The sequence below is a fragment of the Rattus norvegicus genome, chromosome 7 (assembly GCF_021556685.1).
Source record: "Rattus norvegicus strain SHRSP/BbbUtx chromosome 7, alternate assembly SHRSP_T2T, whole genome shotgun sequence".
NCBI lineage: Eukaryota > Metazoa > Chordata > Mammalia > Rodentia > Muridae > Rattus > Rattus norvegicus.
The window spans coordinates 75,492,804-75,516,929 of record NC_141540.1 but is presented as its reverse complement, the minus strand read 5'-3'; the positions used below and the strand labels follow the sequence as shown (position 1 = coordinate 75,516,929).

Below are 24,126 nucleotides of genomic sequence, written 5' to 3'. Positions count from 1 at the left end.
CCGGGACTAGGTGGGTGTCCCTCCTAGTCTATGTCTTCCTCACTCTGTGGAAGCAGAGTTTGACATCTACCCCAGCCCTTGGCTGTGACGTCGCCATTGCTGGGGTTGCTGTGGTGAGATGCAGTGTTCCTCATGCAGCCATAGGGGATGTTTCACTGTTACCTACCCCTCTCCTGCTGGAAACAGTCTTTGTCCAGGTTTCTACGATGCAGTTTGAAAAGTTGTTGGTCTTCTTGCCTTTCTGAGCCTCCAAACACAGGGTGCTGGTGGCTTTCTTGAATTGCTTCTGTCTTCTAATTACATATATTCTCATACCTGTATTAAACTCAATTCTTAATTGAACAGACTTAACTTGATCATTTAATATTCATATTCGTTTGTCTATAGAAAATCTTGTTTTGATGTTTTAGAATAAAACTGCCCAACTAAATATATATTTATTATATATATTATAAATAAATATTATATATTTATTCTCTGTGAAACTTTCATTCAAGTGCATAACCTGCCCAGGAAGATTACACAAGAGCAAAGATGAGCTCAAGTGAGAGTCAAGGTGGCGATCATATGAGCATCCCCACTTTTTTAAAGTAAAAACCTTGGGTATAGAGTTATTACAATGGTGGCATTCACAGAATGTGTCATTATACAGACATTAAAATTTTGTCTGTGAAGAATTTTTAATGACATAGCAAACTGCTGCTTCCATGGTAACTGAGGAAGCAGTGTTTGATCTCAGCTGAGAAGGTAGAGCATCCACACCTCAACTGTACTTTTCTCCAGATAGCAGTACTGCTATGAAAACACTCTTTCCTCTAGTTTTACTTTTAAAGACTCAACTAGATTTTTAAATAAAAATTTTTTAATCTAGATTACACTGTGCATCTTTTTTATGATTGCAATTTTGAGTTCTCCGATGCCTGAATTCATCAAGGAATGAGCCTCCAAGGGGAAAAAACGAAAATGTCAAGCTTATTCTTGACCCTGAGGCCATAGCAGCCGGCCGTGGCTCAGCTGTGAGACTCCAACAGGGTGCATAATTCTTGGAAGCATGAGACACAGCACAGGAGAAAAAGATGAAGACAAGAAAATAAGTCTCAGATAAGATGGGACTCCATCCCAAGAAAAGAGTGTTCAGCTCAGTCAGATCTGATCTTGAGTCTAGAGTTGATCACAGAATCGTCAGTCATACTCATAAAAGTCATGAATATAAAAGCACGTGGTGGATCTGTTAATTATTTTTATGTATTTTAGGAAGGATGAGCACAGAACAGTGAAATTGAGGGCCAATGTGAGGAAAGTAGCAGGAGAGAGATCATAGCTGTCACTGAAAGTCACAATCAGCAGCTCGGGTCTTTGCCCTGTGAATAACAAGAACCCATTAGAGATTTAAAGCTGCAAATTTACTTTGTATTTTAGAAAGATTACTCTGTGGTGGTAAGGAGAACTGGTGAGTGAGATGTTAGGACGAATGCTGCTGTGCTCTAAGCAGAGGCTAAGCCTGAGCTGGGCAATGGCAGGTTGATGAGGAAGACAGAGTACAGTGCAAACCTGGGTGTGCTGTAGGAAGGAGAAAGAACCAGGAACAACTCTGGACTGGGAGGCGCTGGGGTGGGTGCTGGGAGGAAGTGCATGGGCTGCGGTATGCACCATATTTAAAATATATACATTTTAAGTCATTCTCAGCTTCCTTTGCTTTACCCCAGTGTCTCCTGGCTCTCTCCCTGCACTTTCTGTCTTCTTTTCTCTCCTCTCTTCCTATCTCCCTTGTTCCCTCCATCTCTCCCTACTACCCCACACCCTCACTGAGTAAGCTTACGAAGCCCTCCCTGTGCAGCAGCACTGCCCCAGACACATAACTGAATGATACATGTTTTTGTTGGACCTACCACTAATGGCAATTTCCTTCGTAGGTAGTGCCGTGATTTCTGTCATATTTCTAAAAGAAAACTTAAGAGCCTCGGATTTACTGGGTGAGTAACCATTTAATTCATGTATTATAACACCTCTTGATCAATAAATACATACTACTAAAAAATTACATACTTAAAAACAAAAGTTAATGAGGCAGACGCGGATCTCACTTAGGGGTGACATTGTGTCTGGGGACACTCCCTCTCACTTCTCACAAGAGCTTCCATTTCATTGCCTGCTGCTGCTGTTATTGGTGATAGCAAATTGTTATTTTGCAATATTGTTGCTGCTAATGTCGTGATACTTTTATGAACATAATAAGATTCAGGGAAAACATCTGCAGTTACTTATTAGACTATTCTATCTGAAAGTTCATATTTGCTATGCTATAATGTTTATGCTGCCTTAAAAGCAGAAGTCACAAAGTATTAGTTCCATCAAACAAGTACCTACTTGTAGTTAGTGCCTCCCAGAGGTAACCTACATATTCTTTCTGCAAAATTTTATTTAGAGGGGTTGAGAAGATGGCTTAGTGGGTAAAGTGTTTTCTGTACAAGCATAAGGGTATGACTGGGGATGCCCTGCACTCACAGAACCCCTGACTAACCTCTGTGTTAAGGAGCAGAGGCGGCTCCTGGGAGCTTCCTGGCCAGCTCGTCTAGCTGAACAGAAGCCTTCAAGTTCAGTGAGATCCTGTCTTAAAAAGTAAAGGATTCCCCATTTAAGGTTCAGGGAGAATTCTAGAGGAGAGGACAGAAAAGCTATAAGAGCCAGAGAATTAGGGAATTGGTTGTGAGATCTCATCTCCAGGTGATGTTAGAAGCTCCGCCCATAAAGTCTACCCACATGACTGCCCAAGCGTGAGCTAAAAGGAGTTCAGGACATGCCAGATAGGGAAAGCCCACAGGCCTCAGCCTATATGAAGAACTGCGGGCAACTAAGGAGTGCTGAGAGCAGGAGAAAGAGACGTCCCTGGGGAGAACACACCGACCATTATCCCATACCAAACAGTCAATGCTGAAAGCGACATGTGAGTGATGGGATACCACCTGAACAGGCTAGTGTGTGTGTGTGTGTGTGTGTGTGTGTGTGTGTGTGTGTGTACACATATATACACATATGAAAGCAACATGTGAGTGATGGGACACCACCTGAGCAGGCTAGTGTGTGTGTGTGTGTGTGTGTGTGTGTGTGTACACATATATACACATATGAAAGCAACATGTGAGTGATGGGACACCACCTGAGCAGGCTAGTGTGTGTGTGTGTGTGTGTGTGTACACATATATACACATATGAAAGCAACATGTGAGTGATGGGACACCACCTGAGCAGGCTAGTGTGTGTGTGTGTGTGTGTGTGTGTGTGTGTACACATATATACACATATGAAAGCAACATGTGAGTGATGGGACACCACCTGAGCAGGCTAGTGTGTGTGTGTGTGTGTGTGTGTGTGTGTGTGTGTACACATATATACACATATGAAAGCAACATGTGAGTGATGGGACACCACCTGAGCAGGCTAGTGTGTGTGTGTGTGTGTGTGTGTGTGTGTGTGTGTGTACACATATATACACATATGAAAGCAACATGTGAGTGATGGGACACCACCTGAGCAGGCTAGTGTGTGTGTGTGTGTGTGTGTGTGAGTGTGTGTGTGTGTGTATACACATATATACACATATGAAAGCGACATGTGAGTGATGGGACACCACCTGAGCAGGCTAGTGTGTGTGTGTGTGTGTGTGTGTGTGTGTGAGTGTGTGTGTGTGTATACACATATATACACATATGAAAGCGACATGTGAGTGATGGGATACCACCTGAGCAGGCTGTACCTAGAAATATACGTCTCTGTGTGTGTGTGTGTGTGTATGTGCACATATATGCATGAAATAACAGGGAATGAAAAAGACCATGGATTTGGAAGGGCTTGGAAAGAGAAAAGGGAAAGGAGAAACATGGTTATATTATAATCTAGAGGAAGGCAACCAGATTTCAAACTCTGATGCTCCACAATGCACCCACCTCACAGGCACACACCATGCCTAAATAATTGTTTTAAAAATAAGAACAAAGGCGTGGGTGCTGGCTCTGCACCACACCTACAACACCCAGAGGGAGCCTGACTCCCAGGTGCTCTGAAGTGCCCAGGATCACAGGGGAGGTCAAAACATCTCCCCCAACACCCACCACAACACCAGGAGTAACTGGGTCTCCCAGGATCCAAGGACACAGGAGTGTGGGTCTCTTCCAGTCTGAACCAGTTCCCTGAGCAAATACTGGGCACTGGCTCTGCACCCACTCCCACAACATCCAGACAAAGCCCAACTCCAGGTTTTCTAATACTCCCAGGATCAGAGGTGAGGAGGCCACAACTGCACAACACCCAAAGAAACTCCTACAGCTGATAAAGAACTTCAGCAAAGTGGCTGGGTATAAAATTAACTCAAACAAAGCAATAGCTTTCCTCTACTCAAAGGATAAACAGGCTGAGAAAGAAATTAGGGAAATGACACCCTTCACAATAGTCCCAAATAATATACCTTGGTGTGACCCTAACCAAGCAAGTGAAAGATCTGTATGACAAGAACTTCAAGTCTCTGAAGAAAGAAATTGAAGATCTCAGAAAATGGAAAGATCTACAATGCTCATAGATTGGCAGGATTAATAGAGTAAAAATGGCCATCTTGCTGAAAGATATCTACAGATTCATTGCAATCTCCATCAAAATTCCAACTCAATTCTTCATAGAGTTAGGAAGAGCAATTTGCAAATTCATTTGGAATAACAAAAAACCCAGGATAGCAAAATCTATTCTCAGCAATAAAAAACCTTCTGGGGTAATCACCATCCCTGACCTCAAGCAGTATTACAGAGCAATAGTCATAAAAACTGTATGATATTGGTACAGAAACAAGCAGGTAGATCAGTGGAATAGAATTGAAGACCCAGAAATGAACCCACATACCTATGGTCACTTGATCTTTGACAAAGGAGCTAAAACCATCCAGTGGGAAAATGACAGCATTTTCAAAAAACGGGGCTGGTTCAACTGGAGGTCAACATGGAGAAGAATGCAGATCGATCCAGTCTTACCTCCTTGTACAAAGCTCCATTCCAAGTGGATCAAGGATCTCCACACCAAACCAGATACACTCAAACTAATAGAAGAGAAAGTGGGGAAGAGCCTCAAACACATGGGCACTGGAGAAAATTTCCTGAACAGAATACCAGTGGCTTATGCTCTAAGATCAAGAATAGACAAATGGGACCTCATAAAACTGCAAAGCTTCTGTAAGGCAAAGGATACTGTCATTAGGACAAAATGGCAACAAACAGATTGGGAAAAGGTCTTTACCAATCCTACATCCAATAGAGGGCTAACATCCAATATATATAAAGAACTCAGGAAGTTAGACTCCAGAGAATCAAATAACTCTATTTTAAAAATGGGCTACAGAGCTATACAAAGAATTCTCAACTGAGGAATATCGAATGGCTGAGAAGTACCTAAAAAAATCCTATCATCCTTAGTCCTCAGGGAAATGCAAATCAAAACAACCCCGAGATTCCACCTCACACCAGTGAGAATGGCTAAGATCAAAAATTCAAGTGACAACAGATGCTGACTAGGATGTGGAGAAAGAGGAAAACTCCTCCATTGTTGGTGGGATTGCAAGCTGGTACAACCACTCTGAAAATCAGACTGGAGGTTCCTCAGAAAATTGGACATTGTACTATCTGAAGACCCAGCCATACCACTCCTGGGCATATACCCAAAAGATGCTCCAACATATAACAAAGACACATGCTCCACTATGTTCATAGGGCCTTATTTATAATAGCCAGAAGCTGGAAACAACCCAGATGCCCTTCAGCAAAGGAATGGATACAGGAAATGTGGTACATCTACACAGTGGAGTACTACTCAGCTATCAAAAACAATGACTTCATGAAATTCCTAAGCAAATGGATGGAACTAGAAATTATCATCCTGAGTGAGGTAACCCAATCACAAAAGAACACACATGATATGCACTCACTGGTATGTGGATATTAGCTCAAAAACTTGGAATACCCAAGATACAATTCACAGACCACATGAAGCTCAAGAAGAAGGAAGACCTAAATGTGGATGCTTCAGTCCTTCTTAGAAGGGGGAACAAAAATACTCACAGGAAGAATTACAGAGACAAAGTGTGGAGCAGAGACTGAAGAAAAGGCCATCCAGAGACTGCCGCACATGTGGATCCATCCCACATGCAGTCACCAAACCCAGACACTATTGGGGATGCCAAGAGATACATGCGGACAGGAGCCTGATATAGCTGTCTCCTGAGAGGCTCTGCCAGAGCTTGACAAATACAGAGGCAGAGGCTTGCAGACAACCATTGGACTGAGAATGGGGTCCCCAATGGAGGAGTTAGAAAAAGGACTGAGGCAGCTGAGGGGGTTTGCAACCCCCTAAGAAGAACCACAATATCAACCAACCAGACACCCCAGAGCTCCCAGGGACTAAACCACAAACCAAAGAATATACATGAGTGACCCATGGCTGCAGCTGCATGTATAGCAAAGGATTGGCCTTGTAGGTCATCAATAGGAGGAGAGGCCCCTAGTCCTGTGAAGGCTCAATGTCCTAGTGTAGGGGAATGCCATGGTGGGGAGGCGGGAGAGAGTGAGTGGTTGGGTAGGGGAGCACCCTCATGGAGTCAGGGGGTGGGTGGATGGGATGGGGGAGTTTCGGGGAAAGGGCATAACTTTTGAAATGTAAATAAAGAAAATGTTCAATAAAAAGATTTAAAAAAACAAAATAAGTTTTTTCTTTGAAAATAGAGTTATTAATGGAAATTAACAGTGACCTTACTGGTTATAATAAAGATTTCTATTATATAGCAAGGCTATCTTGTATCTTTTAGCTTTCATTGGGAGTTATTCATGAGAATTATAAAGGTCCATGTGTTTTTCCTTGACAAAAGCCTGCCTTATTCCTTCTGCTACATAGTAATGAATACAGATACTTTATGCTTTAAACAAAACAGTGCCTGCCCTCTTCCAGGGAGGTGTTCTTGTCTTTTGATTTTAATGTGAGCTCTGGGTTTAACAGCAGTCCTGGTATGCTGAGCACACGTGTGTGCTAACAACCACACACACACACACACACACACACACACACACACACTATTTTCCTTGAGTATAACAACGCCTTGAATGTATCTTCACCTTCTCCTTTCTGATTTGGTTTGATTCTGGGAGTTTTCAGTCAACAAACTCAGTCAAAAATCTCAGTCTAATTTTTTGATAGTTAAAATGTTTTTCTAAAGCATTTATGTGTGATTGTTTCTTTCCCTACATTATCCTTTTTCCAGCAACATCCTTTTTATGGGTTGTATTTCATTGGATCATTTGGGAAGGTCATATGAAATCAGAAGTAGGAACAACCAACATGTAGGTTTTAAAAGCTTTTTTAAAGGTGTTTGTATTATTTTTCTTTTTTTAATTTTTTATTAGATATATTTCTTTACTTACATTTCAAACGTTATTCCCCTTCCTGGTTTCCTGTCCATAAGCCCCCATTTCCTCCCCTCCCTCTCCCCCATACAGGTATTCTCCCTATACATCCCCTTACTGACCCCCATATTCCCCTGCACTGGAGGTCCAACCTTGGCAGGACCAAGGACTTCCCCTTCCACTGGTGCCTCAACAAGGCTATTCACTGCTACATATGCAGTTGGAGCCCTGGGTCAGTCCATGTATATTCTTTCAGTAGTGGTTTAGTCCCTGGAAGCTCTGGTTGGTTGGCATTGTTGTTCTTATGAGGTTGCAAGCTCCTTCAACTCTTTCAATCCTTCCTCTAATTCCCCCCAAGGGGGTCCTATTCTCAGATCAGTGGTTTGCTGCTAGCATTGACCTCTGTATTGGACATGCTCTGGATGTGTCTCTCAGGAGAGACCTATATCCGGTCCCTTTCAGCATGCATTTTTTAGCTTCATCAATCTTATCTAGTTTTGGCGGCTGTATATATATGGGCCACATGTGGGGCAGGCTCTGAATGGCCATTCCTTGAGTCGCTGCTCTAAACTTTGCTTCCACATCCCCTCCTATGGATATTTTTCCCCTTTTAAGAAGGAGTGGGAGCATCTGCATTTTGGTCATCCTTCTTCTTGAGCTTCCTGTGGCCTGTGGATTGCATCTTGGGTAATTTGAGCATTTGGCTAATATCCACTTATCAATGAGTGTATACCAAGTGTGTTTTTCTGTGATTGGGTTACCTCACTCAGGATGATATTTTCTAGTTCATTCCATTTGCCTATGAATTTCATGAAGACAATGTTTTTGATAGCTGAGTATTATTTTTCTTATTTATCAACTGTCATAGGGAAACTTCAAATCCTTTCATCTGATGTCTGCCATCTTTTATAGTTAATAGGTGGTTGCTGACTAAATTTACCCAATTTAATAAGATTGTATAGGTGAGCAATAAAGGCTTCCTGTCCTGCCTTGACTAAGTGATAAAGAGGTACCTGTGATTGAAATCTTCTTCTGGTCTCTTTTCTATTGCTCAGCTTAAGATATGTAGACAAACTCAACTTTAAGGGAGAGACCATTTCCTTGGGTAACAAATCCACACTACAGTTCATCACTGCTGGGCGGTTGAAGCAGCTGGTCACATCCACAGCCAAAAGCAAAGATAATGCATATACCAGTATTATACATATAACTTGAAAAGCATATTTATTTATATAATTTATCATTGAAGGTAAATTATTTGTAGTCAGGACTTGTGATGTGCACTTTTAACTGTTGACTTGACACAACATAGAATCACCAAGGAAGAGGGTGTCAGTGAGGGACTGTAGATCAGGTTAACCTGTGAGCATCCGTGGAAGACTGCCTGAACTCTACTGACTGGAAACACTGGCATAGACCGGGTGTAGGATATAGAGTGGCATTCAGGAACTCAGTAACCAACACGACAAATGTGAGCAGAGTATAGAATTGGTGGAACCAGACGGGTGGCTTGGCAGTTCAGTTTGCTCAGCAGTTAAACGTGTTGCTTTTGTAGAGGACCCTGGTTCAAGTGCCAACACCCACACGGCGGCTTACAACCATCCCCAGCTCCAGCTCCCAGGGGTCTGACACCCTTTTGAAGGACACAGACATGCATGCAGCCAAGAGATTTACAAATATAAAATACATTTTAAATTTTTTCAAAAAAGAATGAAGAAGTTTAGTAAGCTTCTCTTCATGCCTGTACTGCAGCCGCTTCCTATGGAACACAGAAGTGAGCAAATGGGACCCTAACTACTGGGACTGGTAAGATAGAAACACCGACATATTCTCGTGATATAATTGTCACTTAAAATCTCAGATCAACTGGCCACTACTAAAAGCAAAAAAGTAATCTTCCTCCCATAGATTCAACTTTGCTCTGTGCACTTTACACTGTGTGGCCAGTGTAGTCTTTCTTATGTTGAGAAACATAAATATCTCTCACTATAATGAACATAATTACTGTGGTCAGCATCATTCCCAAGAGATTTGAGATGGTAATCTAAAACTCTAACATGAAGGATGGGAGCACCTACCTTCATCAGCACACACCAAGAAAACATCAAAGCCTCATACTAATCCTGAGCTTTTTTGATGTATGTGTGTTAACAGCAGCCAGCATCTCTTAAACATTTCTTTTTCCTAGGTACTATTGAATATACATTGAATATATTATTTACATTGAATATATTATTTAACTGTGGAAACAACCTATTTCAAGAAGCAAACTGGATCTCAGAGAGATTAAGTAACTTTTCTAGGGTCACATAACTGGCAGGTGACAGAACAGTGCTGTAACCATGGCAACCTGACAAAGCAGGAACATTGGTAGGATATGTCCCTGAAACCATACAACATGGGCAGTTATTTAAATACATTCTTTAAGTCTTAATTTCCTCATCTTTAAAAGTCCATTTCTATTACATATGAATAAATGTATACTAAAATTCTTAGAACAGGGCCTGTCACATAATAAGTACTGAAAATGTTAGCCATTGCTTTTATGACTGCTACAGCCAGTACCACATACTCAAATTGATCAGAGGAACTTCAGGACACTCCTGAGTAAAGCCCCTCAGCTCTGGCCTGTGGCCTGGGATGTCCTTTCACCGAGCGCATTGGTGGGGATGGCACACCTAAGTAAACTTGGTTTCACGCCACAGTTGACAGAGGTTCTTACCTTCAATGTTGTGTTATTGGTGGGAAAGTGTGGTAAGCCATCTGTCCCATGCTCTCCCTCAGCAAGCGATGTCATGAGACTGTCACCACCTAAGATGTGCTAACTTGATCACACTAGGAAGTCCAGAAAAGCTTCTCCCACCTCATCCAGTAATGTGTATTTTTCCTTCTGCCTGCATTTCTTTTGCTCTTTCGGTTAAAAACTAAGAATACAGGGTTTTGGGGGGTTTTTTTGTTTTTGGTTTTGTTGTTGTTCTTGTTGTTGTTGTTCCTTTAAATGAAAAACAACCAGGGAAAAGAGTAGCTAGTGGTGTTTTCTTTCTTTCTTTTTTATATTTGGTATTTTTTTATTTATATTTCAAATGTCATCCCTTTTCCCAGTTTCCCCACCATAAATCCCCTATCCCATCGCCCCTCTCCCTTCTTCTATGAGGATGCTCCCCCACCCAACCACCTACCCATTCCCACCTCCCCTCCCCAACATTCCCCTACACCACAATTCCAGCCTTGGCAGGAAGAAGGGCTTCTCTTCCCCTTGGTGCCCAACAAAGTCATCTGACTACATATGCACCTGGAGCCATGGGTCTGTCTATGTGTACTCTTTGGGTAGTGGTTTAGTCCCTAGGAGCTCTGGTTGGTTGGTATTGTTGTTCTTATGGGGTTGCAAGCCCCTTCAGCTCCTTCAATCCTTTCTCTAATTCATCCAATGGGGACCCCGTTCTCAGTTCAATGGTTTGCTGCAAGCACTTGCCTCTGTATTTGTCAATCTCTGCCTGAGCCTCTCAGGAGACAGCTATATCAGGCTCCTGTCAGCATGCACTTCTTGGCTTCATCAATATTGTCTGGGTTTGGTGGCTGGATCCCCAGGTGCAGCAGGCTCTGAATGGCCATTCCTTCAGTCTCTGCGCCGAACTTTGTCTCCTTATCTCCTCCTATGCATATTTCTGTTGCCCCTTTTAAAAAGGACTAAAGGATCCGCACTTTGGTCTTCCTTCTTCTTGAGTTTCATGTGGTCTGCAGATTATATCTTGGGTAATTCGAGCTTTTGGGCTAATATACACTTATCAGTGAGTGCAAACCATGTGTATTTCTTTGTGATTGGTTTACCTCACTCTGGATATTTGATGATCCATTTGCCTATGAATTTCATGAAGTCATTGTTTTTGATAGCTGAGTAGTACTCCATTGTGTAGATGTACCACATTTTCTGTATCCATTCCTCTATTGAAGAGCATCAGGGTTCTTGCCAGCTCCTGGCTATTATAAATAAGGCTGCTATGAACATAGTGGAGCACGTGTCTTTGTTGAATGTTGGAGCATCATATGGGTATATGCCCAGGAGTGGTATAGCTGGGTCCTGAGGTAGTACTGTGTCCAATGTTCTAAGACACTCTCAGAACTAAGAGTAGTTGTACCACTTTGCAGTCCCACCAACAATGGAGGAGTGTTCCTCTTTCTCCACATCCTCACCAGCATCTGTGGTCACCTGAATTTTTGATCTTAGCCATTCAGACTGGTGTGAGGTGGAATTTCAGGGTTCTTTTGATTTGCATTTCCCTGTTGACTAAGGATGTTGAACATTTTTTTATCTACTTCTCAGACATTTCATATTCCTCCGCTGAGAATTCTTCATTTAGCTCTGTACACCATTTTTAATAGGGTTATTTGGCTCTCTGGAGTCTAACTTCTTGAGTTCCTTGTATATATTGGATATTAGCTCTCTATCAGATATAGGATTGATAAAGATCTTTTCCCAATCTGTTGGCTTACATTTTGTCCTAATGATGGTATCCTTTGCCTTACAGAAGCTTTGCAGTTTTACGAGGTCCCATTTTTCATTTCTTGATCTTAGAGCATAAGCCATTGCTGTTTTGTTCAGGAAAATTTCCCCTGTGCCCATGTGTTTAAAGTTCTTCCCCAGTTTTTCTTCTATTAGTTTAAGTGTATTTTATGGTTTTATGTGGAGGTCCTTGATCCACTTGGACTCGAACTTTGTACAGGGCAATAAGAATGGGTCAATTTGCATTCTTCTACATTCTGACTCCAGTTGAACCAGCACCATTTTTTGAAAATGCTATCGTTTTTCCACTGGATGGTTTTAGCTCCTTTGTCAAAGATCAAGTGACCATAGGTGTGTGGGACCATAGGTGTTCTGGGTCTTCAATTCTATTCCACTGATCTACCTGCCTGTCTCTGTACCAATACCATACAGTTTTTTATCACTATTGCTCTGTAATACTGCTTGAGGTCAACAATGGTGATTCCCTCAGAAGTTCTTTTATTGTTGAGGATAGTTTTCCCTATCCTGGGTTTTTTGTTATTCCAAATGAATTTGTAAATTGCTCTTTCTAACTCTACGAAGAATTGAGTTGGAATTTTGATGGGGATTGCATTGAATCTGTAGATTGTTTTTGGCAAGATTGCCATTTTTACTATATTAATCCTGCCAATCCATGAGCATGGGAGGCCTTTCCACCTTCTGAGGTCTTCTTCAATTTCTTCCTTCAGAGACTTGGAGTTCTTGTCATACAGATCTTTCACTTGCTTGGTTAGAGTCACACCAAGTTATTTTATATTATTTGGGACTATTGTGAAGGGTTTTGTTTCCCTAATTTCTTTCTCAGCCTGTTTATCCTTTGAGTAGAAGAAGGCTACTGATTTGTTTGAGTTAATTTTATACCCAGCCACCTTGCTGAAGTTGTTTATCAGGTTTAGTAGTTCTCTGGTAGAACTTTTGGGGTCACTTAAGTATACTATCATATCATCTGCAAATAGTGATATTTTGACTTCTTCCTTTCCAATTTGTATACTTTCGACCTTCTTTTGTAGTCTGATTGCTCTGGCTAGAACTTCAAGAACTATATTGAATAGGTAGGGACAGAGTGGGCAGCCTTGTCTAGTCCCTTATTTTAGTGGGATTGCTGCAAGTTTGGCTCCATTTAATTTGATATTGGTTACTGGTTTGCTGTATATGACTTTTACTATGTTAGGTATGGGCCTTGAATTTCTGATCTTTCCAATACTTTTAACATAAAAAGATGTTGAATTTTGTCAAATGCTTTCTCAGCATCTAATGGGATGATCATGTGTTTTTTTTTTCCCCTTTGAGCTTCTTTACATAGCGGATTACATTGATGGATTTCCGTATATTGAACCATCCTTGCATCCCTGGGATGAAGTCTACTTGATCATGATGAATGGCTATTCTGATGTGTTTTTGATTCAGTTTGTGAGAATTTTATTGCGTATTTTTGCATAATATTCATGAGGGAAATTTATCTGAAGTTCTCTGTCTTTGGTGGGTCTTTGTGTGGTTTAGGTATAAGTGTAATTGTGGCTTTGGGTAGTTCTCCTTCTGTTTCTATTTTGTAGAATAGGTTGGACAGTATTGGTATGGTGTCTTATATGAATGTTTGATAGAATTCTGCACTAAACCCATCTTCTCCTGGGCTTTTTTTTTCAGGTGGGAGACTTTTAATAATGGCTTCTATTTCTTTAGGAGTTATGGGACTGTTTAGATAGTTTATCTGATCCTAATTTTTTTTATCTTTCTTAACTTGAGTATTTCTTATTTATATTTCCATTATTATTCCCCTTCCTGGTTTCTGGGCCAACATCCCCGTAACCCCTCCCCTTCCCCTTCTAAATGGGCTTCCCCTCCCCATCCTCCCCCCATTACCACCCTCCCCTCAACAATCACGTTCACTGGGGATTCAGTCTTGGCAGGACCAAGGGCTTCCCCTTCCACTGGTGCTCTTACTAGGCTATTCATTGCTACCTATGAGATTGGAGCCCAGGGTCAGTCCATGTATAGTCTTTGGGTACTGGCTTAGTCCTGGAAGATCTGGTTGGTTGGCATTGTTGTTCATATGGGGTCTCAAGCCCCTTCAAGCTCTTCCAGACCTTTCTCTGATTCCTTCAACGAGGGTCCCGTTCTCAGTTCAGTGGTTTGTTGCTGGCATTCGCCTATGTATTTGCCATACTCTGGCTGTGTCTGTCAGGAGAGATCTACATTCGATTCCTGTCAGCCTGCACTTCTTTGCTTCGTCCATCTTATCTAATTGGGTGGCTGTATATGTATGGGCCACATGTGGGGCAGGCTCTGAATGGGTGTTCCTTCTGCCTCTGTTCTAAACTTTGCCTCTCTCTTCCCTACCAAGGGTATTCTTGTTCCCCTTTTAAAGAAGGAGTGAAGCATTCGCATTTTGGTCATCCCTCTTGAGTTCCATGTGTTCTGTGCATCTAGGGTAATTCAAGCATTTGGGCTACAGCCACTTATCAATGAGTGCATACCATGTGTGTTTTTCTGTGATTGGGTTACCTCACTCAGGATGATATTTTCCATTTCCATCCATTTGCCTGTGAATTTCATAAAGTCATTGTTTTTGATAGCTGAGTAGTACTCCGTTATGTAGATGTACCACATTTTCTGTATCTATTCCTCTGTTGAAGGGCATCTGGGTTCTTTCCAGCTTCTGGCTATTATAAATAAGGCTGCTATGAACATAGTGGAGCATGTGTCTTTGTTATATGTTGGGGCATCTTTTGGGTATATGCCTAAGAGAGGTATAGCTGGGTCCTCAGGTAGTTCAATGTCCAATTTTCTGAGGAACCTCCAGACTGATTTCCAGAATGGTTGTACCAGTTTGCAGTCCCTCCAGCAATGGAGGAGTGTTCCTCTTTCTCCACATCCTCGCCAGCATTTGTTGTCACCCGAGTTTTTGATCTTAGCCATTCTCACTGGTGTGAGGTGAAATCTCAGAGTTGTTTTGATTTGCATTTCCCTTATGACTAAAGATGTTGCACATTTCTTTAGGTGTTTCTCAGCCATATGGCATTCCTCAGCTGTGAAATCTTTGTTTAGCTCTGAACACCATTTTTAATAGAGTTATTTGTCTCCCTGGGGTCTAACTTCTTGAGTTCTTTGTATATTTTGGATATAAGCCCTCTATCTGTTGTAGGATTGGTAAAGATCTTTTCCCAATCTGTTGGTTGCCATTTTGTCCTAACCACAGTGTCCTTTGCCTTACAGAAGCTTTGCAGTTTTATGAGATCCCATTTGTCGATTCTTGATCTTAGAGCATAAGCCATTGGTGTTTTGTTCAGTAAATTTTCTCCAGTGCCCATGTGTTCAAGATGCTTCCCCACCTTTTCTTCTCTTAGTTTGAGTGTATCTGACTTGATGTGGAGGTCCTTGATCCACTTGGACTTAAGCTTTGTACAGGGTGATAAGCATGGATCGATCTGCATTCTTCTATATGCTGACCTCCAGTTGAACCAGCACCATTTGCTGAAAATGCTATCTTTTTTCCATTGGATGGTTTTGGCTCCTTTGTCAAAAATCAAGTGACCATAGGTGTGTGGGTTCATTTCTGGGTCTTCAATTCTATTCCATTGGTCTATCTGTCTGTCTCTGTACTAATACCATGCAGTTTTTATCACTATTGTTCTGTAATACTGCTTGAGTTCAGGGATAGTGATTCCCCCAGAAGTCCTTTTATTGTTGAGGATAGTTTTAGCTATCCTGGGTTTTTTTGTTATTCCAGATGAATTTGCAAATTGTTCTGTCTAACTCTTTGAAGAATTGGATTGGTATTTTGATAGGGATTGCATTGAATCTGTAGATCACTTTTGGTAAAATGGCCATTTTTACTATGTTAATCCTGCCAATCCATGAGCATAGGAGATCTTTCCATCTTCTGAGGTCTTCTTCAATTTCTTTCTTCAGGGGCTTGAAATTCTTATCATACAGCTCTTTTACTTGCTTAGTTAAAGTCACACCGAGGTATTTTATATTATTTGGGACTATTATGAAGGGTGTCATTTCCCTAATTTCTTTCTCAGCTTGTTTCTCTTTTGTGTAGAGGAAGGCTACTGATTTATTTGAGTTAATTTTATACCCAGCCACTTGGCTGAAGGTGTTTATCAGGTTTAGTAGTTCTCTGGTGGAACTTTTGGAATCGCTTAAATATACTATCATATAATCTGCAAATAGTGATATTTTGACTTCTTCTTTTCCAATCTGTATCCCCTTGATCTCCTTTATCTGATCCTAATTTAACTTTGATAACTAATATCTGTCTAGAAAGTTATCCACTTCATCCAGATTTTCCCATTTTGTTGAAAAAAGGCCTTCGTAGTAGGATTTGATAATTTTCTGAATTTCCTCAGATTCTGTTGTTATATCTCCCTTTTCATTTCTGATTTTATTTGGATACTGTTTCTGTGCCCTCTGGTTGGTCTAGCTAAGGGTTTATCTATCTTGTTGAGTTTCTCAAAGAACCAGCTCCTGGTTTTGTTGATTCTTTGTACAGTTCTTTTTGTTTCTACTTGGTTGATTTCACCCCTGAGTTTGAATATTTCCTGCTGTCTACTCCTCTTGTGTGTATTTGCTTCTTTTCATTCTAGAGCTTTTAGGTGTGCTGTCAAGCTGCTAATGTATGCTGTCTCCAGTTTCTTTTTGGAGGCACTCAGAGCTATGAGTTTTCCTCTTAGCACAGCTTTCATTGTGTCCCATAAGTTTGGATATGTTGTGCCTTCATTTTCTTTAAATTCTAAAAAGTCTTTAATTTCTTTCTTTATTTCTTCCTTGACCAGGTTATCATTGAGTCGAGCCTTGTTCAGCTTCCATGTGTATGTGGGCTTTCTGTCATTTCTGTTGTTATTAAAGACCAGCTTTAGTCCATGGTGATCTGATAGGATGCATGAGATTATTTCAATCTTTTTGTAACTGTTGAAGTCTGTTTTGTGACCAATTATATGGTCAGTTTTGGAGAAGGTACCATGAGGTGCTGAGAAAAAAAGTATATTCTTTTGTTTTAGGATGAAATATTTTATAAATATCTGTTAAATCCATTTGGTTCATAACTTTCTGTTTCTCTAGGTCTCTGTTTAATTTCTGTTTCTATGATGTGTCCATTGATGAGAGTGGAGTGTTGAAATCTCCTACTATTACTGTGTGAGATACAATGTGTGCTTTGAGCTTTAGTAAGGTTTCTTTTATGAATGTAGGTGCCCTTACATTTGGAGCATAGATATTTAGGATTGAGAGTTCATCTTGGTGGATTTTTTCCTTTGATGAATATGAAGTGTCCTTTCTTATCTTTTTTAATAACTTTTGGTTGAAAGTCAATTTTATTTGATATTAGAATGGCAACTCCAGCTTGTTCCTCCAGGCCACTTGCTTGGAAAGTTGTTTTCTAGCCATTTACTCTGAGGTAGTGTCCTTCTTTGTCTCTGACGTGTGTTTCCTGCAAACAGCAAAATGCTGGGGCCTCTTTATGTTTCCAGTCTGTTAGTCTATGTCTTTTTATTGGGAATTGTGTTCACTGATGTTAAGAGATATTGAGGGATAGTGATTGTTGTTTCCTGTTCTTTTTGTTGTTAGAGGTGAAATTATATTTATGTGACTCTCTTCTTTTGGTTTGGTTGCAAGGAGCTTACTTTCTTGCTTTTTCTAGGGTATAGTTTCCATCCTTGTTTTGGCATTTTCCATCTATTATCCTTTGTACCACTGGATTTGTAGAAAGATATTGTGTAAATTTGATTTTGTCATGGAATATCTTGGTTTTCCCACCTATGTTAATTGAGAGTTTTGCTGGATATAGTCCCTGGGCTGGCTTTGTGTTCTCTTTGGGTCTATATGACATCTGCCCAGAATCTTCTGGCTTTCATAGTCTCTGGTGAGAAGTCTGGTGTAATTCTGATATGTCTGCCTTTATATGTTTCTTGACCTTTTCCCCTTACTGCTTTTAATATTCTTTCTTTGTTCTGTGCGTTTGGTGTTTTGACTACTATGTGATGGTTCTATTTATAGTTCTGTAGGCTTCTTGTCTGTTTATGGGCACCTCTTTCTTTAGGGTAGGGAAGTTTTCCTCTATAATTTTGTTGAAGATATTTGCTTGCCCTTTAATTTAGGAGCCTTCGCTCTCTCCTATACCTATTATCCTTAGGTTTGATCTTCACATTGTGTCCTAGATTTCCTGGATGTTTTGTGTTAGGAGCTTGTCTTAGTCGGGGTCCTATTCCTGCACAAACATCATTACCAAAAAGCAAGTAGGGGAGGAAAGGGTTTATTCAGCTTACTTTCTTTTTTCAACTGATACATGAAATATTTCAGTTTAATTTATTTATTTTTATTACTTTTTTTATTAACTTAAGTATTTCCTATTTACATTTCGAGTGTTATTCCCTTTCCCGGTTTCCGGGCCAACTTTCATGTTGCTGTTCATCATCTAAGGAAGTCAGGACTGGAAATCGAGCAGGTCAGGAAGCAGGAGCTGATGCAGAGGCCATGGAGGGATGTTACTGGCTTGCTTCCCCTGGCTTGCTCAGCTTGATTTTTTATAGAGCCCCAAACCATCAGCCCAGGTACGGCACCACCCACAGTGAGTCCTCCCGCTTTCATTACTAGTTGAGAAAATGCCTTATAGCTGGATCTCATGAAGGCATTTCCATAACTGAGGCTCCTTTTTCTGTGATAACTGCAGCTTGTGTCAAATTGACACACAAAACCAGCCAGTACAGAGTTTTCTGTGTTTCACATTATCTTTGATGGTTGTGTCAATGTTTTCTATGGTATCTTCTGCCCCGAGATTCTCTCTTCTATCTTATGTATTCTTCTGTTGGTGATACTTGCTTCTATGACTCCTGATTTCTTTCCTATGTTTTCTATCTCCAAGATTGTCTCCCTTTGTGATTTCTTTTTTGCTTCTATTTCCATTTTTAAATCCCAGACGGTTTTGTTCAATTCCTTCACCTGTTCAGTTGTGCTTCCCTGTAATTCTTTAAGGAGTTTTTGTGTTTCCTCTTTAAGGTCTTCTACTTGTTTACCTGTGTTGTCCTGTATTTCCTTAAGGGAGTTATTCATGTCCTTCTTGAAGTCCCCTATCATCATCATGAGATGTGATTTTTAAATCCAAATCTTGGTTCTCCAGTGTGTTGGGGTATCCAGTATTTGCTGTGGTGGAAGAACTGGGTTCTGAGGATGCCACGTAGCCTTGGTTTCTGTTGCTTAAGTTCCTGCACTAGCCTTTCACCATCAGGTTGTCTCTGGTGTTAGCTGGTCTTGCTGTCTCTTAACCCTCCTGTAAGCCTGTATGTCAGCACTCCTGGAGACCGACTTTCCCCCAGTGAGATCTGGATACAAAGAGCCATGTCACAGGGTCAGCTCCAGGCACAGGCAAAAATCGGAAGGATTCTGTCCCTGACTGTACCTAGGTTCCTGTGTCCAGAGGACACTAGGCTGGTTTCTCTTGGGTCAAGAATGTGAGCAGAAGTGGTGGTCTCCCCTGAGCTCTTAGGATTGTCTAAACTTCTGAGAGTCCAGCTCTCTCCCCCAGGGGATTTGGGGACTGAGAGCTTTGGGACTTGGTCAGTACTGGGCACAGGCAGAAACCAGAAGCTAGAGGTATTTTCTCAACATTAACATATGTGCATGCTAAAAATTAAATTGTCGGGTTGTGAGAAGGAACATAATTTATTTTTCCCCTGCTTCAAACAAATGAACGTTTGTGTTTGTGATGGAACAAATGAAGACTTGAGCCATGTGGAAACAAGCTGGACTAACTTATTGCCAAACGTTGCTCCCTGGCCATGGAGCTTTTCCCACTAGCCTCAACAAAAGCCTGTCCGCAAGGACTCATCGGCCATTAGTAATTAACTCACTGACAGGCTTTGGCACCCTGCTCTGATTCTTAATGGATTAATAATTTTAAATTAGTTTAATGATTATTTTTCTTTAAAAAGAAAAAAAGGAAGAAAGAAAACGAACACCAGACTCCTCTCTTTCCTTCACCTAGCCAAAAACTATAGTGTTTTCCTCTTCTGTATCAGTCATCAAATGTATCAAATCTAATAGCCTGTGAAAACCACATTAATTTAGGCTAAGATCATAACATCATCAAACTTTAGTAAACTACTCAGTACTCCCCCAGAGACCAGTAACTTGATATGTTAAGTACCTACAATGGTTTCCCTAGGTCGATAGTGAGACAGAGGCCACTTAATTTCCTTCTTCTCACCCCGTTCCAAGATCATCATGGTTGCATTCATTTGTCTAGAATAGGAATCCAGCCAAGTGAAGTGCCATTCTAGTTGACAGGACAGAGTGCCATTTTGATTTCAGAGCAGTCTCAAGATGGAAAGACTTTCTGATAGTGTGTCCAGGACTACTTAAGACCTGAGTCTGGGGAATCTGGACTCGATTGCTCCCCTAGTATTAAGTAATACAGTTCATTATTCCAGTATTCCAAGAGAGTAGGCCTTGGATTCTCATCAACCAAGAGATAATGCAGTACCCAAAAGAACTGTTTGGAGTCAGGTTAGCTGAAACTTTTAAAGCTGAAGGCTCTCAGAAGTCAAGTCAAGACAAACACAAACCCTGGGAATTACAATACTAAAGTTTAGAATTTTTATTTAAAAAAATAGTAATCTGGTAAACAGACCATCAGTCAAAGAACTACATACATCTGTCTTGATGTGGTAGATTGAGGAGACAGCAAACAAGTCAGCCTGATTCCAGGCTTAGGTGCTTCATGCATAAGTCTCTCCAAGAGACTTGTAGCAAATAGTAGCTTCCTGAGATAAAGGCTCTATTTTTCACAGCAAGCCCATTAAACGTCAGGCATTTCCCAAGTATAAAACACTCCTCAAAACACTATTTCAGAGCAATATAAATGATCAAATATATTTAGAAAGGAAGACAATAAAGTCTAGGTCATTCATAGTAAATGTCAACATATTGATCACCTAAGCAGTCTCCTAGAAAAAGAATTACTGCAGTTTAACTAACCTCTTCCCAAATATATTTGATGTCTTAAAAATGTTGCTGGTGGGGCATAAATCTCTTTGAACTTGTTCTAGGGCAACAAAAGGAGGTCAAAGGGATACAAATTGGAAAGGACGAAGTCAAAATATCACTATTTGCAGATGATATGATAGTATAATTAAGTGACCCCAAAATTCCACCAGAGAACTACTAAACCTGATAAACAACTTCAGCAAAGTGGCTGTGTATAAAATTAACTCAAATAAATCTAGCCTTCCTCTACTCAAATAATAAACAGGCTGAGAAAGAAATTAGGGAAAAGACACCTTTCACAATAGCCACAAAAAATATAAAATATTTTGGTGTGACTTTAGCCAGGCAAGTGAAAGATCTGTATGACAAGGACTCCAAGTCTCTGAAGGAAGAAATTGAAGATCTCAGAACATGGAAAGGCCTCCCATGCTCATGGCTTGGCAGGATTAATATAGTAAAAATGGCCATCTTGCCAAAAGCAATCTACAAATTCAATGCAATCTCCATCAAAATTCCAACTCAGTACTTCACAGAGTTAGAGCAATTTGCAAATTCATTTGGAATAACAAAAAACCCAGATAGGGAAAACTATCCTCAACAATAAAAGAACTTCTTGGGGAATCCCCATCCCTGACCTCAAGCAGTATTACAGAGCAATAGTGATAAAAACTGCATGGTATTGGTACAGAGACAGGCAGGTAAATCAGTGGAATAGAATTGAAGACCCAGAAATGAACCCACACACCTATGGTCACTTGATCTTTGACAAAAGAGTTAAAACCATCCAGTGGAAAAACGACAGCATTTTCAAAAAATGGTGCTGGTTCAACTGGAGTCAGAATGTAGAAGAATATAGAAGAATGCAAATCAACCCATTCTTATCTACCTGTACAAAGCTTAAGTCCAAGTAGATCAAGGACCTCCACATAAAACCAGATACACCCAAATTAATAGAAGAAAAAATAGGGAAGAGCTTTGAACATATGGTCACTGGGGAAAATTTCCTGAACTGAACACCAATGGCTTATGTTCTAAGATCAAGAATGGACAAGTTGGACCTCATAAAACTACAAAGCTTTTGTAAGGCAAAAGACACTGTCATTAGGACAAAACAGCAACCAACAGATTTGGAAAAGATCTTTACCAATCCTACATCTGATAGAGGGCTAATATCCAATATATACAAGGAACTCAAGAAGTTAGACTCCAGAGAGCCAAATAACCCTATTGAAAATGGGGTACAGAGCTAAACAAAGAATTCTCAACTGAGGAATATTGAATGGCTCTGAATTACCTAAAGAAATACTCATCATCCTTAATCATCAGGGAAATGCAAATCAAACAACCCCAAAATTCCACCTCACGCCAGTCTGAATGGCTAAGATCAAAATCTCAAGTGACAACAGATGCTGGCAAGGATGTGGAGAAAGAGGAACACTCCTCCATTGTTGGTGGGATTGCAGACTGGTACAACCATTCTGGAAATCAGTCTGGGAGTTCCTCAGAAAATTAGACATTGTACTACCTGAGGACCCAGCTATACCACTCCTGGGCATATGCTCCAACATATAAAAAGGATACATGTTCCACTATGTTCATAGTAGCCTTATTTATAATAGGAGAAGCTGGCAAGAACCCAGATGCCCTTCAACAGAGGAATGGATACAGAAAATGTGGGACATCTATACAATGGAGTACTAGCTATCAAAAACAGTGACTTCATGAAATTCATAGGCAAATGGATCATCAAATATCCAGAGTCAGGTAAACCAATCACAAAGAAATACACATGGTTTGCACTCACTGATAAGTGTATATTAGCCCAAAAGCTCGAATTACCCAAGATACAATTCACAGACCACATGAAGCTCAAGAAGGACAACCAAAGTTGCAGATACTTCAGTCCTTATTTAAAGGGGGAACAAAAATATTCATAGGAGGGGATATGGAGACAACGTTTGGAGCAGAGTCTAAAGGAATGGTCATTTAGAGCCTGCCCCACATGATTATACAGCCCATATCTATACATCCACCAAACCCAGACAATATTGATGAAGCCAAGAAGTGTATCTGACAGGAGCCTGATATAGCTGTCTCCTGAGAGACTCAGCCAGAGGTTGACAAATACAGAGGCAAATGCTAGCAGCAAACCATTGAACTGAGAACGGAGTCCCTATTGGAGGAGTCAGAGAAAGGACTGAAGGAGCTAAAGGCACTTACAACCCCATAAGAACAACAATGCCAACCAACCAGAGCTCCCAGGGACTAAACCACTACCCAAAGAGTACACATGGCTCCAACTGCATATGTAGCAGAGGATGAACTTGTTGGGCACCAATGGGAGGAGAAGCCCTTGGTCTTGCCAAGGGTAGGGAGGCTAGAAGGGGGGTGGAATGGGAGGGGGAACACCCTGATAAAAGAAGGGGAGGGGTGGGATAGGGGCCTTATGGACAGGAATCCGGGAAAGAGAATAACATTTGAAATGTAAATTTAAAAATCCAATTTAAAAAAAAAAACTTGTTCTGGAGAACACCCATTTGGAAATACTCTCCTGAAGCAAATTTAGGGTTAAAATAGCCTGAAACGAGTCAAGGCCCCCGCGCAGGGGCAGTCAGCACTGATTTTCTAATCTCTGCTCTGCACAGCATGAGGGTTCCTTCAGGTACACTCATATGGGCATGCTTTCCTCTCAGCAACCCTACAAATGCATTCCCTCAGTGTTTGGACGTTAATGGTCAAGAGAATAGATTTCCTGGATTCCAAACCAAGCTTTCTGCTTACTGGCTGGAAAATCACAGGCAGATGGTTATTCCTTTCTGATTCATTTTCTTTACTTGTCAAATGTAGGTCATAATAAAGATTATACATTATACATTGTATATATTGTATGTTTTATGTTATAGGACTTATTTATAATGTATATTGTAACAATATAATTATATAATAGTAAACAGTCTGCCCTTACAAACATATTTGCTAAATGTGTAGATTTAGTGACTTGTGGTCAACCGTAGTCCAAAAATGTTAAATAGAAAATTGCAAAAGTAATCAATTTGTATGTTTTAAGTAACCTGTTAAAGTAGATTGCTTTTTTTGTTATTTCGTTATTGTTCATTATTTATCCTGCCTAATTATAATGTAAGCATTATCATATCATTGTAAATGTGCAAACAA

The 24,126-nt window shown here is 40.6% G+C and overlaps 1 protein-coding gene across 2 annotated transcripts in view; it reads left to right on the top strand.

Moving 5' to 3' along the window:
• Nipal2 (NIPA-like domain containing 2) overlaps positions 1-24,126 on the top strand; it is a 110,322-nt gene that overhangs the window by 58,039 nt on the left and 28,157 nt on the right. For both annotated transcript variants that reach the window (NM_001130559.1, XM_087558003.1), the window contains exon 4: positions 1,914-1,973. In NM_001130559.1, coding sequence (NP_001124031.1) covers positions 1,914-1,973 — 60 coding nt within the window. The remainder of the gene's footprint in view (positions 1-1,913; positions 1,974-24,126) is intronic.